The sequence below is a fragment of the Labrus bergylta genome, chromosome 9, assembly GCF_963930695.1.
Source record: "Labrus bergylta chromosome 9, fLabBer1.1, whole genome shotgun sequence".
Taxonomy (NCBI): domain Eukaryota; kingdom Metazoa; phylum Chordata; class Actinopteri; order Labriformes; family Labridae; genus Labrus; species Labrus bergylta.
This window is the reverse complement of record NC_089203.1, coordinates 19,766,366-19,784,067: the sequence shown is the minus strand read 5'-3', so window position 1 is coordinate 19,784,067 and position 17,702 is coordinate 19,766,366. Positions and strand designations below refer to the sequence as shown.

The 17,702-nt window shown below is 41.0% G+C and overlaps 1 protein-coding gene across 8 annotated transcripts in view; it reads right to left on the bottom strand.

Annotated features, from left to right (window-relative positions):
* Positions 1-8,675: 8,675 nt before the first annotated feature.
* Positions 8,676-17,702, bottom strand: part of pcdh19 (protocadherin 19) — a 55,704-nt gene continuing 46,677 nt past the window's right edge. For all 8 annotated transcript variants that reach the window (XM_065958558.1, XM_065958556.1, XM_065958555.1 and 5 more), the window contains exon 5: positions 8,676-11,335. In XM_065958558.1, the coding sequence (XP_065814630.1) occupies positions 10,776-11,335 (560 nt within the window). In that variant the 3' untranslated portion in view covers positions 8,676-10,775. The remainder of the gene's footprint in view (positions 11,336-17,702) is intronic.

The following is a 17,702-nucleotide window of genomic DNA, read 5'->3' as shown; positions in this document are numbered from 1 at the left end:
AGCCATTTGGAACACTATGTATGTTGTTTAAAACCAAAAAACTATGATCAGTACATAAGGCAAGATGTCTTGCAGACAAACATGGCCACAAGTGTTGGCAAATCTTACACTATTGTATACTGAACTGAAGAGGAGTTTACAGCTACAATAGTCCCAGCATGGAGATATATACACTGCTGTGCTGACTATCCCGGTGTCGAGTAACAAATTACATAAACCACCCACAGGAAATCTGTGAAGATGTATTTGTGATGATACAGCTCCCCGCCACCATGGCCAGAGTGCACTCTTTCTGTTCTAACGCTTTATTCCAGGCACTATTTCATGTTCTTGTGTTGTGTGGAGAAAATCTGTCTCCAACAATTTCTACAACTTAGGCTCCACAAAAAAAAAACCATGTCCAATTTCTTTCTCACTAGCTTCAGCAGGAGCTACACACACCTGTAGTCAAAGCTCTAGGCGATCCATTTCCTTTTGTTCAGAGATTTAAATAACATAGCGAACAATAAGCAGCGTGCACTCGACACACCGTTCCAATTTCAGTTCTCAGAGTAATCTCTCATTCTTCTTTGCAGAATAGTGAAATCCACTCAGCCTTTTTTGTGTCACTGCCTCTTAAAAGGAGTACAATGGCATTTATTTGCAGCAATCTTGGGTAAATATTATGTATGGAAACATTTTGTTTGTATATAGCTGTCCTAATTAATTAGACCATTCGAGAAGTAAATTTGTATGTTTGCACACTTTATGTCTATGTGTCTATGATGCATACCGACAGCATAAGGATACTGAAACAAATGTTGCAGAAGATGTCCAAAGGGGTCTGAGATTGAGCTAGGATAATATATACTTTTTATATATATATATATATAAAAGGTTTTTTTTGTTTCCCCCATAGTGGAGGAGACACAATACATTGTGATACAGAACATTTATATTTTTGCTGCAATAAATACACTGGTGTACAATACATGAGATACAATTTTGGGAAGCACTGTCAATGGCAACTGCAATTTGTATTTGTGTCATTCATCACACCGATTATTATGTAAACAAACACAAAATTGAAAAACGAAATTCATATGACAAAGGAACGTTCACTTGCCTGTAATTGATTGGACAGATTAACCCCTTACACACAGCATTAAAGCCAAATGTATGCCTGGTTCAACATATTTACCCAATCCCTTTGCTTTGGCACCCCTGGTGTGTCAACAGATTGGCCCCATTCAAATGTGTTTTTTGTAAAGGTTTACTCACACTCAAGACTCAGAATTTGTGGTACAAAATGTAACACTTCCTTCATTAGAAAAATAAAAAATTGATCTATGCAACAATTATTTTTTGCCAAAAAATCTACTTGCCAAAACAAATGAATATTATTTATTAGAGAGTTTATAGGGACCAGGGTAGAAGTGTTGAATGCCCAAGGACTTATGCTGAAGACAGCAACACAGTTTACTGTGTACAGCATAGATTTCATCTTACGGTATTGTCCAAGAATCATTGTTGTCCTACATGCATACTTCAAAGTTCCTTTTTTATACAAATCATTTTCAGATCTATAGTGTTACTTGGAAGCTCCAGTAAAGCTTGAATCTTCATCGCTTCTGTTAGTCAAAGGATTACAGCTGAATCACCAAAGGCTGATATCACTGTTTGAAAGCAACATTTCATATCAACAATAAAAACAATGATGAATAATTTATCATAGTAAAAAAAACTGTATATTTTGGATCAGATGTTAGTCATTTTTTTCCTCCTCTGCAGCTCAGAAAAAAAAAGCAGCCTTGTTCTGTCACAATGGGACATCACAGGGAAATTAATTAGGTGACATGCAGGACAAAACAAGTGGTTTTTATATTCCAGCTGCCTTCCTTTTATCTTTCTACAGTTTAAATCACTTTGTTGTCTCTGCCAGATGGAAAAACACAGTATATCTTTCTTAGAGCACCATATGCCTTTTGTACAAATGTCTTTTTTCTTCCCTCTTGGAGCTACATTACAGATTACGATAGGTATAAATGCAAACCTTCAGTGCAGTGGGAAACTGAACACAATAATTGTTATAGCAAATCCACCGTTTCAGGCAGTAGTGTGGAAGCTGAAAAGATAATGTGTTTTATGCTAATAGGCTATATGTTTTTTTAAGACATTTAAATCACATAGACAGAGGGAGGCTTTCCATCACTTCATTGTCAGCTCAGATTTTTTTTAAAGTTATCACTGCAAAAAAAAATGTCAGAGAATAGCCAACGATCAGCTTAGAATCAATTTTTTAAATATCGCTCTTCCCTCTGTTATATCTTTAAACTCATAGTAAGACAAACTAAATCAATGTGCCTACCACTGCTTGTCCAACACGCTTTATCTGTTTTGTCAATTAACTTGTCAGTTAAATAGTGACAAACAGTATTGTTAGACTGTGATCTTTCACTTGCAGAGGGGGAGAGGAAAACACAGCAAAATGGTGCAGAGTGAGTGGAATCGCGGGTTTACGAGGCCATGTATAGTCAGACAGCTCTCTCTCGCTCTCTCATTTACTGCCTCCACTGACAGTTCAATTCAGCCTGTTGAATCGGCCAAATGACTGCTGATGAGGGCAGAGAGGAGCCGACAGTGCCGGACAGGCTGCAGAAACAGGTGTGCGATGGCTCTAAAGTGCTCATCCTTATTCACCATTAGCTCACAGAGCATTGAGCTTCACAAGCCTGCCTACCAAGCAGCTTATTCTCATTCTTCTCTACCTGCACACAATGGAAGCATTATATCCGCTGGCACTCCACCAGAAAAAGGAGGGCCGAGAAAACAAGCACTGAACCGTTTATACTGTACCGCTTTCTTAAAAAACATAATGCCATATAGTAGCAGAGAAAGAAAAAAAGGTTCAAACCAATATTTCATCAAATGCATAAAGTGGGTGATCAATAAAGGGTTAAATTGAGTTATAGTTAGAGTACCAGGTGAAGAGAAAACAAGTAAACACTAGGAAAACACTTGATGTTACGTCTGATAATCGTCACTCTACACAAGTTTACTCTCAAAAGATCACACGAAGCAGAAGAACAGACAGAGACACTTAAGAAAACAAAGACCTCTCACTCCTGTAGAGTATCTGAAGATATTGCATATTTCAGAAAACTGCTCCCTTGCCTGCCTCAGTAACCATGAGAACTGACATTTGAAGTGACATGCTCCTTTGGTTTTAGCTTTTCACAGCACATTTTTGGTCCCACTCTGGACTGTAATCCATCTTTCTGGATTTCTGTGCAAGTTGAACTATAAGTGATCCCAACTTTTTAAGTCCCCTGTATATTCCTTTAATGGGCTTTACTTCACAGAGAAAGAAGAACGTGTTTTAGATGGACATGAGAATTGGTTAGAAGAAGTTAAAACTTAAAAAATGTCTACAAGTTTTACGACTTGGTGTTTTCTGTCAATATGCTTGCTATCCAAAAGGGTGCAGAGATCAGCTTTGCACCTGTACCAGGGTAAAATAAATCATTGGCAAACAGAGACTTTAGGTCAAATAATCAACCCTCGGATAATGCACGTCCATGAAGGGGACCGGCGAGATTCATTGCAGTGCTCCCGCTGACAATAATGGAGGCTTTCAAAGGCCACAGTCTTTAATTTCTCATCGCTGCTATCAGCGTTTTCATCCTCTGGAGATGGGGAGGGGGGGGTCAACTGCCCCCTTTGCCCAGCCCTGAAGCCTGCATCCTAGGCATTAAGGGCTGAGAGAGGTGACCGAGGTCAGGCTGTGATTGCTGCTAGAGATGGCAGGGCAATGGGTCCTGGGGCTCATCGGACCCTTCTCTCAGACAAAGAGGCTTCACAAAGCAGCTCCCAGGTCAGTTTTATCAGGGCATCACTGATGGTTATGATATGACCTGTCTGGCATCGCTTCCAATTAAAGCTTGCTGGGGGAATGTGGTGGCCGCTGTGTTCCAATCTCTCCGAGGACCGAGCAGTGGTCAGTGAATGTGGACTATTGTTTGAGCCGCTCATTTCAGTGCCGATCAAAGTTCCTTTGTGGCCACCACAAAGGGAAGTGGCTACTGGCCAGGCCTATTAGATATGTAGTTGTGGTGTGGAGATGGAGAGGGTAATCAGTCTTCTCACTGATAGCAATGACCAGCCCACTCCTCACAAAGACTAACCTCTTCAACACAATGTGATGCTGCAACAAAAGGTTATTCTTCTTGTCTGGACAGCCTTGCCTTTAGGCCAAGAAAAATACTTCTCAGGGAGTCTCCATAATTTCTACAAACTTTCTCCGTCTCCACTCTAAAGTCTCTGAGCTAATATCCTATTCACAGAGCTTGTCACAGTCAAATGATTGGGACTGCAGCAAAGTCTCCGCACAGTTTCTCCACAGTGCAGAGCGAGCAAGCGTCCACAGAGGAGCTCAAATCTCAGTCAAGGCCCGGGCTGAGGACTGTGCAGATGTGGTGTGAGAAAGCATGCAGGGCGAGGTGAACCCAGCTCTGGGACAGTTTAATTTCTCTCCAGCAGGGATGATAATCGTCCTGTTTAAAGGTGTGAACCTGTGGAACAAACCATTAGCTGTTTGGAAAAATCATCCAAAGAGAATTCTTATACTTTTAAGAAAACAGCACAAAGACTCCAAAGTTGCAGAACTTCACTTTTGACTTTAAAAGTTTTTTAAGTTTTAGCAAAGTAACAAGTCACGAAAAAAAATGTTCTCAGTCAACTTTGTAACTCTGGAGTCTTGACCACTTCACCTGCCTTTCAGTGTAAGAAAATGAGAGAAGAGTTGTGTGCCTAGAGGGCCCTAAGTCAGTGTCTCATTTGCATGTCCGAAGTAAAATGAATTTGGCAAACTGCACTGAACCCTGGAGAGAAAATCATTATTTGTGGATTGTGTATTTGGGAGTGCGGCCATTAAAATAAATATATTATACAGTGCCATTAGAATTTGCAGCTACATAAAAATAAAAGACCTGAATCAGCCCATTTCTTCATAGCTACAGGAAAGAAATAGAACTTGACACACAAATGTGGCTAAAATTGACTGCGTTACTTAATTAACATTTTATCAAGCTTGCACAAACTAAACAGTCACTTCGTGTCAAACATTTGTTGATTGACACTTAATCCCATAGTGAACCTCCACCAGAGGTTGTTGAAAAGCAGTAGTTGGTCATAATGAGGCAGGAGCAGCTGCAAGCCCTTTTGATAGAATGGGGTCACTGGAGCGACAGAGATCAGTGCGCTGATTGGGGGTTGGTCAGGAGGAAGACTCAAAAGAACGGGCGACAAACGATTCTGTATTGAAGGAATGCACACTGCAGGCGCCTCCTCCTTCCTGCACTTTTTCACTGCATGTCTGTGTCAGAAATAAATCACTTTAATTGTTCTCTGATTCCCCCTCTCACCATTTTGCGAAATGATAATTGAAACATTAATAGGATGTTAATAGGATGTGTGTCCTGGTAACCTTTGATATAAATCTCGTCCTAATGGAGAATATTCTCCATGACCACCATGAATCAGGAGTCATTAAATATGCGTGGACAAGCACCATTTGGGGGATTTACAAATACGGCTCCTGCATTGCAAATAAGGTTTGACCCAAGGGGATACTGTTGGAAGAAAAACTTTAACTTTCTTTCCACAAGAATTACTGCAATTTTGTGCTTCTGAGTCACTTTTCCCTGTTAATGATAATGAGTCTGGTTTCTTTAAAGTGGATTTTAAAATGCATGCTTTGCCCTTCATTCGGAGGAAGGACTGTACCTTTAGCTCAGGCGGGTTTGTTATGGAGACCCAGGGGTCCAAACACAACGGAAAGGGCACGAGTAACTCGAACGAGGAGGGGGAGGGCTGGAATATTGGTATTGCCCATGAGAAGAGAACTTAGCTGGAAGAAACAAGATCCTCCTTATAGACTAATGGATGTGTTAGCAAGTGCGCTTTCAGACCAGCTTTCATGTTGGCTCCACCAGAGGGTATAGAGGGAATGGCAAATTAATTATAGAAATGAAGCCAACCCTCCTTTTTTTTTCTTATCATGGAGGGCAGCTGCGTCACTCCCTCCTCGCTCGTTTCCCCTCTTTCTCTGTCTCCTGTGGTGGAATGTGTCCTGTTTTACATCTTTTCTCAGCTTCTCCTCATCAATCCATACAAACTAACTCAAGAGAAAGATCCTCTGTGTAGGGAGGTGAAAAGTGGAGCCTTTATTGAGTGAGAATGTCATAGAAATTGTAGCAGACTTGTGTAGAAAGAATCAGGCTCTGTCTGGCCTTTCAATTTCTCTCATATCTTTTGACCCTCCCACTCAAAGTCCACTAATAAATCAATATTTCAAGTGGGACCTAGTCTTGCAGTGACATCATACTGTTGGCTGTGAAAACACAGCCTCAATGACAGGCTCTATGGCTCTGATCAGTGACTGTATTGCGGTGTTTTGAGAGACATTTGGAGATGTTGTAATGACTCAAAAATGCCATGTGTGAGCCACTCAAGGAAATGAAAGAGTACCAGTATGAGAAACAGACACAAGCGCACACTCACCTCACTTGTTGGGCAATTCCCAAAGGTCTGCTTTGGAAATAATGGGAAGGAGCAACAGTGAATGCATGGAATATTAATGTGAAGCTGGAGACAGCCTATAGACTGTTAATTTCCATTTTGTCATGACAAATAGAAGAGACATCACTCCATGTGTTATCATGCTGTTTTCAGAAACAGCTCTCGGCCTTTAACATCCTATTGTAGATTGCAAACATATTATTGCATACCTAAATTTAGTTCAAAATGGAAAACTTGATACAGTCTGTGATAAGGCACACACTTTCGTATCCATCTTAAGAATCAAATCTTTCTTTTTGCTAATAAATAACTGTACACTTTATGTTTTTGTTTTTTGTTTTGGCTTATATACTTATAAGCTAATAAATTCTAAACTTCCTACCAAAAATAAAATGAAAGTGTAACTTTCCTCTTCCAGTCACCAGTACATCACTATTACTAATGACAATAGACTGATTGGCCCAATATCTGTGTGTGTGGGCTAACACAAAAGTTCCTTAAATCACCTCCTCGGGCCACACAGGCAGTTGACCAGCTGGGGGCGGACATTGTTCCCCATTGCTTTGTCTCATCTGTTAATTAAGAACAATGTTACTCAATTAATCCATACATAAGTTACTTGGGCTTGTGATACATCTAGTTCATCACAAGAGGAGCTGAGGTTACAGGCCTACAGTTAATGTGATTTTTGATTGTGTAGTCGTTTTCTATCATAACATCAGGAAACAGTGATTAAATTTGCTTTTCCGTCTGGGATGGTCCTGGTTTGAAGCTGGATATCCTCAGAAATATCACTGACGCACCAAGATGTCCATATATTTTTTTTTCTCACAATTAAAATAGAAATCACAGTATTAAACTTGTTTTCACTTTTTTGTTTTTGTTGCTGTTTTTGTTGAATGAGTATCAGTGACTATTATAAGTAGGTCAAGCTTTTAATGCTCATTCTGTCAGCGAGTATGCTCACAGGTAATATTTTAGGCTGAAAAGAAGACTTTTCTGAAGAGCTCAGGAGATGTTATAAAGAAAAATCCTATGAATGGTGATGTTCCCTGTAAATACAACATTCTTAAAATGTTAAAATTAAAATTCTTATTTTGATCAAATGCATATGAAAAAATGAGCTGTATGATTTTATTCCAGACCTGGAATATGGCCATCATTCAAGGTTAGGCAGTTCTAAGTTATTGTTCTTTTAAGTTCCTCTTACAAGAGTAAAAGTGGAGCTAGCACAATGAACTTCCATATCACAGGTAAAAGTACAACATTCAAAAACAAGTTAAAGTGTAAACATTTCATAATCAACAGAGGATGGCCCCTACGTCATATATAATATAAAGACAATTTTAAATCAAGACTTAGGCCTATATTACTATTATGAAAGTGTAACTTAAGTGGGTTGTGGTTATCAAGACTGTATTAGTCCAAGCATTAATATGTTGCGTAAAAAATAGACTTCGGACAAAAAACATCACTTAAAGCAAAGGCCGACAATAACTATGGTGAGGGTTGAAGCACAAACATGCACACAAGAACATGAACTACACTTGAGCACCAGTTAGAAAATACAACATGACCCATTTAGGAAAGACACCTATGGCATTTGTAGAGTGTTAAGAATAACATTATGTGCTAACTTTTGGTGACTTGGATTTAAGTGAAAAAAACATCAATATTAATTCAAGTGTAGTGGGAATCAGTTCAAATGTTAGCAAAATAAGCTAACTACCTTCTAATTCCAATTGGTAGCTGGTTTTGAAGCATCCATTTTACAATGGCTTAAACAACTTCATAAGACAGTGGTTTCTCCCAAATGCTAAATATTAAAAATGATGGTTTAAATAGCAGACAGTGAATTAGCAACACTGTCATCTTGTTAAGTAAAAAACAAACATTTCTGACAGTCGTTTGCAGCTGTAGGCCAACAAAACCAAAGGGAATAAGTAAATCATGACATAAATAAACCAATCAAAGCAATGCTAGCTCTCACAAGAAAACAAAACAAAAACCTGACATGTACACAAATAAATGCATAAATGAACTGAAAGTAAGAATTGAAACTGTGTTTCAACTTACAAACAGATTTGTGTTGAGAAAAGACAAGGAAACAGAAGAGATGACATTTAATAGTTTAATTATAAGCTGCTGTATACATTCAGTGATTATTCCAATTTTCATGTTGCCAGAAGCCATGGGTGAGACCAGCAAAACATTCAGCTACAAGATCTAGTTTGTTGTATGCAATTTGTCCATTGTCATTCATATTTTTCCACATTGTACATAGTTTACTGCAAAGCAACATTAAACCACATTGCTGATGTGCAACATGGTTCTTCCAAGACCTAAGTTCACTCGAATATGATTCCAGCCACTGTGCTGTGTGGTGTCGGTATAGGAGGGGAGAGCCCTGTTTGTACCACTCTGCTCTCGACTTTGAGATCAACTAAACACAGACGGCACAGGGTGACAGCAGTGCTGAGCAAAGCACATCCCCACGTCCAAATGCCCTCAGTTAAAGCAGAAAAGTCTTGTGATTGGGCCCAATATGAAGTCAGCTTAGACATAAAAAGGTGGAACCCCGTTTACCAGCTTTGGAACCATTTGTTCTCCTCCTTAGATAGAAAGATTAAGCATCATCTCGCAATCTTTAAGGTTTTGTTTGCATCTTTTTTGGTATCTTTTGCTATCTCACTCTAAGCTTGTTGAACTGACACACTAATGTTGGTGCTGATATCGCTTTTTTTGTTGTTGATATACTTTTTTTTGTCTTTTCATACATTTTTTAGTAGCCCACACAGAAACTTGATGGCACAAGAACTGACCAATAAGAAACTCTTTACAACAAGGTAGACTGCAACAGTAGCCAGAGGGGTCACACGTTAAAAAAAAAATAATAATCCAAGTTTGTTTTGAAAAAAACAAAAACAAGGTTCAATATAAAAGCAAAAAGACAAATGAACAAAAGCAAGTTAATTTCAAGTATAACTTACTCATAAAATAACTACACAGCATTAAATATTCTCATTATACATTTTTAAATTATTTATAAAATATATTTTGGCATATATGTTTTTTTTTATTTTTGTGTTTGTGTAACAAACGCTACTGTAGCTTCAGTTGAACACCAATGTTTATTCATTTTTTCTCTTGGAACAAAACATTAAAGGGATTGTCACATAACAACAGGTTATTAAAAATGATAATAGTAAACCCTATGGAGAGTTTCACATAGCAAGACATGAGTGACGATCCCTTCTATCCTAGCCCCATAGTCAAAAGTCAAAAAAAGTACAAGACCAGAGCACAAAGTCCTAATTTGTGCTCCACTGGCTACAATCAAGATTGGGCACAGGATATTTCAAAAGCAGGAAGTCTCTTTTTTTTTTCATACAACTCAATTTGAACACAAGGATGTGTCTGTCCCACTTCCAGTGTTCACAGCGGCAGGGCAGATAGTGAGAGTTCATTTAGCTCCCTCCATGATAAAATATAAATACTGTAAAGACCTCACAGTCTGATGACACTAGGACGTCCTCAGGGATACGCAGAGAAAGTTTCTCTTATTAGCCAAGGAAAAAAAGGGCACAATGAGAGTGAAAGGCCTCCCATTGCTTCTCCTGAATGCACTGAAAACTGTTGGAGTAAAATGGAGGGTACTTTTAGATGAGTCCTGTGTGTGTCTGCTGAAGTTTGTTACATTGATGAAGCTCACTATACAAAGGAACAAAGAGCGATTTTGGCAGCTGGAACAAACTGCAAAAACCAAAGAAGGCAAATTTCAGTTTGCGATACAAAAGTAGTTCAAAAGGCATAACTGTACTCAAGAATCGGCACCTCAGGTGTCCAAACACGTAGTGTCCTGCTTTGGCGCTGGAGAGGGCTGGAGAGCTCTGCCGGCGATGTCCGTGCAGACAACAGTAACCTGCCTCCACACTCATTGCAGACTGAGAGAATGAAAACTGAACAAAAAGCAAACAAGGAAAAAGTACTGCGACTACAACAAAGCCACATCCACTACCTCGGCTTGAGCACACAACTAGCTGCAGCATACTACAGTTCATCATTCTCAGCCCAGTCTGCTTCTTTAATATTGTATACTGCAAATGGGTGTGCCAGCCTGACTCTCCTCTGTGTACACACAGCTATTGCGGGGTACATATATGTGAGTTTACACTGTTTATGTGTATGCATGTTGGTGTGTGTCAGAGAGAAGCTCGCTAAAGCACTATGTCCTTCAGACGCTTGCTGCTGGGGGACTCCTTGTCTCGGCCATCATGGAGAAGTGTGTTGAACTCCCTGACGGCCGGCTCACTGTCCTTCCCCTCTGGCTGCCGCAGCAGGCTGTGGTTGGCGATTCGCTCTGCGTCGCGGCATTTCAGCGTGTTGTAGGCAGACTGCGGCTTAGACATGGGGCTCTTCAAGTGCACAGGGGAGGTGATGGGGCTGGCTGCCTCACGCCCGTTGCCAGCTTCGCGGACAGCCCCTCCATTGGCCTTGGGGCTACACACCTGAGACTCCTGAGTCCGCTTTCCCTTTATCTCTCCCCGCTCCACGTCCTCGGGCCCATCCTTGCCGAAGGTGGCAAAAGTCCTCTTGGTGGTGCCATCCTCGTAGTGCGGCACGTCCACTGTGGTGGCCTCAATGGACAAAGCGATGACGTTACGGGCATGTTCCGGTGACTTGGCGCGTGCCGGAATCGAGACGCGGGGCATCCAACAGCGGTCAGAGTGGCCAAGGATGCGACACTCGTCCTGGCAGTGGAAGCCTTCACCGGGATCTGTGGAGATGAAGAGTAAAATGATGGTTAGATTCTGTAAACCACACTGATCTTGTGTTTTATTTATTTTTTTACTTTTTAACATTTGGACATACTTTCTCTTTTAATTCCCAAGAATTGCATAGAATATGTCAAATCATCTAAAGTTCAAGTTTAACATTTCTGAATGATTTGCTTCACTTGCATTGGAATGGTTCCAAAGACAGAAGTCCAGTTAGTTGGACACTTTGGGCCACTCTTGATATGCCAATTCAATTACGTATCGTTAAAATCAAAAGTCCATTTGCAGCTTTGGCATAATTGGGTATTCTGCAGCAACAGCAGATGAAAGGCAGGTTTAAACAGTGCAATCAGATATCTCACAGAGAGAGAGACAGCAGACGAGTTGCAGTGTTGTTGCCTGGTTCATCGCTCACTCCCTCTCTGTCTCTGTCATCTGGCGCCGAGTTATAAATATGTAATGATGTTTAACGCTGGAGTGAAAGAAAGATTTGCCTGAGTCTGTATAACTGCACTCTTTTGTACTTTGTTGTTTTGGGGGGGGGGGACTAAAAAAGACACTGTAGTGTGTAACAACAAAACAAGTGTCATGCTCTCTTAATCAAACTGAAGTCTTCCAATTTTGCTTTTCCTGTTTGTTTTATTCCATGTAAACGTACATTCTAATTGCTGGAAGAGCGTAGTGCTAGACATCTTTTAAACACAAAACACTGTCAATAGTCATCAGCCCAAGAAACAGAGACATTTCTAAACTCTCTTGCTTCTATGCCACTGTGTTGTTGTGTTTTCCACCTGCTCCTATCTCCAAAAAGAACCTGCCACATATGACACATTTCTGCGCTCCCCTTCTGCTCGGTTTCACTCCAAGCAAGAGCCATCCTGCGTTCCAGAGGCCCAAGGTGACAAGCAGGGGATTGTGAGAGGGATTGCCATCGACCCAAATGCATACGCTTACATCTGGCAATCGCAGCTTGACAGATCACCTAATTAAAATCACTAATGATCTGTTTTTCTCCCTTCTTTCCTGCGCTTGTGAGAGGCACCTCCGCTAAGGCCCTAGGGATCGATATTTAAAGATCCAAGACGGTCTTTTCAGGGGCAGATGTGCCGGAGCTGTCCCTCATAAAGTATAATCTGATGAGAGTGACAGATAACATGGTGACTAAATGACTGGATGAATGAGTAAACGCTATCATGGGCTGTTTGGAGCTCAATGTGGAGAGTGGAGTTGTGGAGGAATCATCGCGCTCCAAGGCGGAAAACATGAACACCAGCTACAAGAATGCAGACACATGACTGACCAATGAGTACATCGCAGTGAGTCAGAGGAGTCCTAGAATTAACTCCCTTTGATCCTGCTTGTGTCTAAGTGCACACACACACGCGCGCGCACACACAAACACACGCACACAGACACACACACACAGACATACACACAGACACACACACACACACAGACACACAGACACACACACACAGACATATACAGACAAGCCATTATCTCCAATAAATGCAGATTGAGACACCCTCTTTCTTACAGGAGATGGCATTTTAATAAGAATCTCATATGTAAATGGTTTCTTTTACTGTAAAAATATTAACGTTATGAAACATTATTACATACTATTATTCACTTTATCCATTCTGCAGCATAAATTGGCAGTTTTGCACAATTTCAGTGCAGTCAAAAGGGTTTTATGAGGCCGAAAATGAGCAGATTGAATATATCTCCCACTCCTGTATGTATGTAAATTTGCATAAATGCTGATTGGTCGTAGACTCTGCACTGGCGGCAATCAAGGAGACAAAAGGTACAAAGCCGGAGGTTTTGTTTAAAGAGAAAGGATCCAATCAGAATGTAATAATGTAATCACAACAGGAAGTCTGCAGCCAGGTACCAGGAACATAATGGAGGGTGATGAATAATATAGAAAAAAACATGGCCACACATTAGATTACATTGTCCAGTGCAACATTTATTTTCAAGCCCCTTTTTTAAATCCCATGTTCTTTTCTTAATCCCATGTAAAAGCTTTGCCGTTAACCGTATTTGGAACCCCTTTTTTCATGCCTTCTCTTTGATAACTTGCTAAAACTAAAAACGCTGTAGGCAGTCAATGTTTCAGTGAAAGTAGCAGTTTAAAGATTATTACATTTCAGTACTATGAGCGTTGGATAAAGCTATGTAATAAGTATTTAGAAGTTTGATCACAAATGTTAAACTTGTACCAATGTGTTAGCCTTCAGCTCGATATTAAATAATCAAAATGTCTCTGTAAATCTAGTGTGACATGTTCGACAAAGTAGATATTTTTTCCACTGATTAAAGATTTACAAGCAACTCGCTAATGAATGCAATTTCCTCTAAACACTTTGGCTTTTTTTCTATAGCCCCAAGCACTTTCTAAAGCATGAAAAGCCTCGAGGCACAAAGAAATATACACAAGTTGTGTGCTCTCTACTTAGCATCGCATGCATATGCAGTGAATACCACTTTCTCTCTTTTCGTGAGGGGTCTATGGGAGAGCAACTGGGTTGTAAATGACATTGTTATGAAAGCCAAGTGCCATTAATGCTCACACATCCTGCCTTTTGCACAGAGCTTCATAAAACGCAGATGCTGCTTTAAAAAGGCACACAAAAAAATGGGAGAGGCAGATTTTACATTTAAAAAGTGACAGGCCATCGACCTCTCACTGAACACAATCTCCTCCTTATTCATAAAACTGTTACAGTGAAAGATGAATTAATGGCTTTTACAGCTGTGCTTGGATTTGGAAATCAACAACTATGAAACACAAAGACAGTGAAGGCATCTCCTGCTGTGAATGTGCATTCAAAGTCATCAAGAAAATAAAGCTTGCCAATCAGATCCAGGACCAGGCTAAGCGTTCAGCACAGAGCAGGATGTCATTGAGAAGATATTTCCTTTTCACGATTAGATACAAATTAATCACTGAGGGCGTTCCACTGGGAGGTGGAAGCTGTCTGTGTTTTGAGTGATCCACGTTTAAAGTACAAACATTCAGTTGGAGGCAAGGGCAGAGAAGCCATGTATCAAGAAGCACAGCACTACTAGGCCTATAAAATCAGATGTATTTTACTCTACTTCTGGATAAAGGTACACGTTAGTACTTAAAATATGTCAGATGTGCATGGAAAATAATGAATACTGCTATTTAAAGCTAAATTCTCCTGATAATGGTGTCAATTTCTCAATTTGTTCCATATCTGGAATAGCATCTCTTTGCATCGGCATGGGAATAAAATCCATTTTCCCAGACATTTAATTTTTTGATGCAAGCCGCAAGTTGTTGATTCAATCCTGTCTATTTCCCTCAATCAGATAAGAATGTCTTAACTACAACTTAAAGCAGACAGATCTTCAGCTGCAGCACGGGGATCCCACAAACCGACAAGCTCATTTCTCAAATTCCCCTTGTGCACAGCGTATAATGATCCCTTCATGTCATACAGCTGGAGGTGCTATTTGTTTGTTGCTAATGTAGCAAAAACAGAGGAATCAGCGAAAGACTAAAATCCCCTGACACAAAAGGGAAGGGATGCGTTCACTGAGAGAGAGGCAACTCCCCGAAAAGCTCCCTGAGCCTTCGCCAGCTATTTTGTGCCCTGTTTGGCTAACACATGGAGCCTGGCTCGGAAAACAAAGGCGCTTTTCCCTCCAAAAGTAGCGCACACAGCCTCGAGGTGGAATACAATGATGTAATCCTGCAAAATGAGTGTAAGCACTAACATGAAACAGGAGAGCAGACTGGAGGGCCGGAGATGAGACGAGGTGTTCTGAACCCACGTTCAGGTGACAAAATCTACATCGTGGACTTCTTACTTTTACTGGAGCCACAGGGCGATTGGGGAATTTCAGTTTGACACAATTCAGTCAGTTTGGTTTTTACAGCAAGAAGAACCCCGGAAGAGAGAAAAAACACGGAACAGCAGTGTGGCATGATAAATCATTTTGCAAAGAACGTCTGCCACTTTGGGCTTAAATTTCTTCTTTTATGCTGACATTCTTGTTGTAGCTGAAACAATAAATGTCCTGATTCTGTTTGTCAGACAAAGAAATGCACTTCTTAACCGACAGCCAGACACTTTAATGTAGATGTAGCTGTTCTCAAAAGCAAATAATTTAGAGCAATTTAGATACACTTAACTCACAGCCTGCATAGACTTCACTGATTTCCTTCGATTTATTTATTGATGTGATACGAAACCATATGAAAATGCTGCAACAACACTTACATGTGTAGCCTGTCTGTAGTCTGAAAGACAGTTATTTATGTGGTGTTGAAGGAGCAAAAAGAAACGTAACGCTTTGTGTCTGTTTTCATTGCCGTCTGCGAGGACTGGTACAAAATCCAGAAGAATTCAATCTACGGAAAGTTAATAAAAGTGACCGCAGTCCTAATGACCTTGTTTTTGAGGACAGCCTCGGAGAAAACACTCCCTGCAATGTCTGAGCAGTGTACTAAAGGATTTTGTTTTCTGCTAAGATGCCGTCCACTCCTCTGCTCTCATCTCGCCGTATCTTTGACAGCGAGATGGCTGTTTTCTAATTGCTCTCCATATTAATTTTCCATCCTGGCAGTCACATGGCAAAGATTGATTAAATCTAAATTGTTACTACAGAGTCTTGATGGAGCCTGTGATGCAGACGCTGAGAGGGGTATCACAAGGGAGGGAGAAAAATCTGAAAATATGGCACCAGCAGAATGGAGGATGACTGTCTGGGGTTGTGGCTTAAAGTCCAAACTGTGCTTGAGAGCTAACAGGCTTGGCCCCGCCTGATCCTAACACTGGGGACGGAGCTTAAACTCCACTATGCCCTAACTTCAGCAGAGGGCAGCTCGGCGGCCAGCTGAGGCCGAGGCTTGGCCGAGCAGCCTCGTACAGCACTCACCAGGGAAAGTCCAAGCACTGCTGTCATCCCAGCCAGCCAATTCAGTCTGTGGGCCATAAATCAGCCTGGAGGCCCGGCTCCTGCGGGAGCGGCAAGATGGAGTGTGATGGTCTTGTTTTTACAAACAGTAGAGGGGCACCCTTACTGCGCCACGCACAGCCATCACTCTCCACACAGCACCGAGTCCTCTCCTTCTCCCTGCAGCATCTGGTTCAGTCACATCAAGCTACCCCCCCCCCCATCCACACTCAAACACCCCCAGACTCATCTTCCCTATACAAGCCCCATCCTTTATACGTCTCCTCCTTCTGTCCTCCTCTTTCATCTCATCAGTGCTGCCTTCTCACGTACATCGGTGTAATTAAATAAATCCCTCACCCAAAAATCTCTCCCTCTCATTTCTGCCGATCTGACGAGAATTCCTTCAACTCACTCAGTCAAATATTAATTGTGGAGGAAATTAGAAGTACTGGGCAGCCTTGTTAGAGCTGTCGCACTGCTGGTGGAGCCAGGAGTTCACATGGCCCTGGATTCTATTTCTGAACATTAGTACCAGCCAATTCATCAAGACTGAATACACTGTCTAATCCATCCAGGACTGCATAGACAGTCTGACAGCTTGTCACTTCCACCAGTTCTGCCTGTGTCCTCCCTAAAACTGATGCAAAACGGCATGTTAGCTAAAATTGGACCCCAGTCGTACAATCTTTATAAGCACATGTCAATAATTATTTTAAAAAGGAGGTAAAAGTTCAAGCCAAATCCTGCAAATGTTTATTCTCACTCTCCTCCCTTCTTGCTGGTCTGTCCACCCAGCCTTCACATTCTGCAGCCAGTCCGGGTATAAAGAATGAATTTCTAAACTGGTGTTGACAAACAAAGCACTAGCTTCTAAATTGGTACAAACAGCATCTGCTTAACAGCTGTGTAACAGCAGCAGGGGGAAAGAAAGCAATCGCTACGCTGTTTTATAAATCACTATGTCATCGCAATGCACTGAGCGGTTCAGGAGCAGGACTACTAGCCAATGGACTGCTTGATGTAGTGGAAACAATACGATGCTTGTTGTCATGAGGACATACATGAATGGGCCGGTTTAAGAGCCCCGGCAACAAATAGTATTTTTCCTGATAGGATTCTCTCACTTTATTGTGCCACTGCCTCGACCAGCAATGCATCCAAGAGGTTGTAATGTCTCAGAAACAGTTTATTATACTATTATGTTATAGTTATGAAATTTACAGTGGTCAGATTTAGTTTGATCTTAAGGGGTTTTGTTTTAGAACAAAAGTTATGCCCTCGTTTTCATACAGTAAATAAGTCAGTGACTGTTTAACACTCTCAGCAGGCACTCTGGACTAGATTTAACCCAGGCAGAAAGGCAAGAAGCCAGACTGCAGTTTGGATAAATGGTCTACACAGGAAAAAAGAGGTCTTTGGATAGAAGAC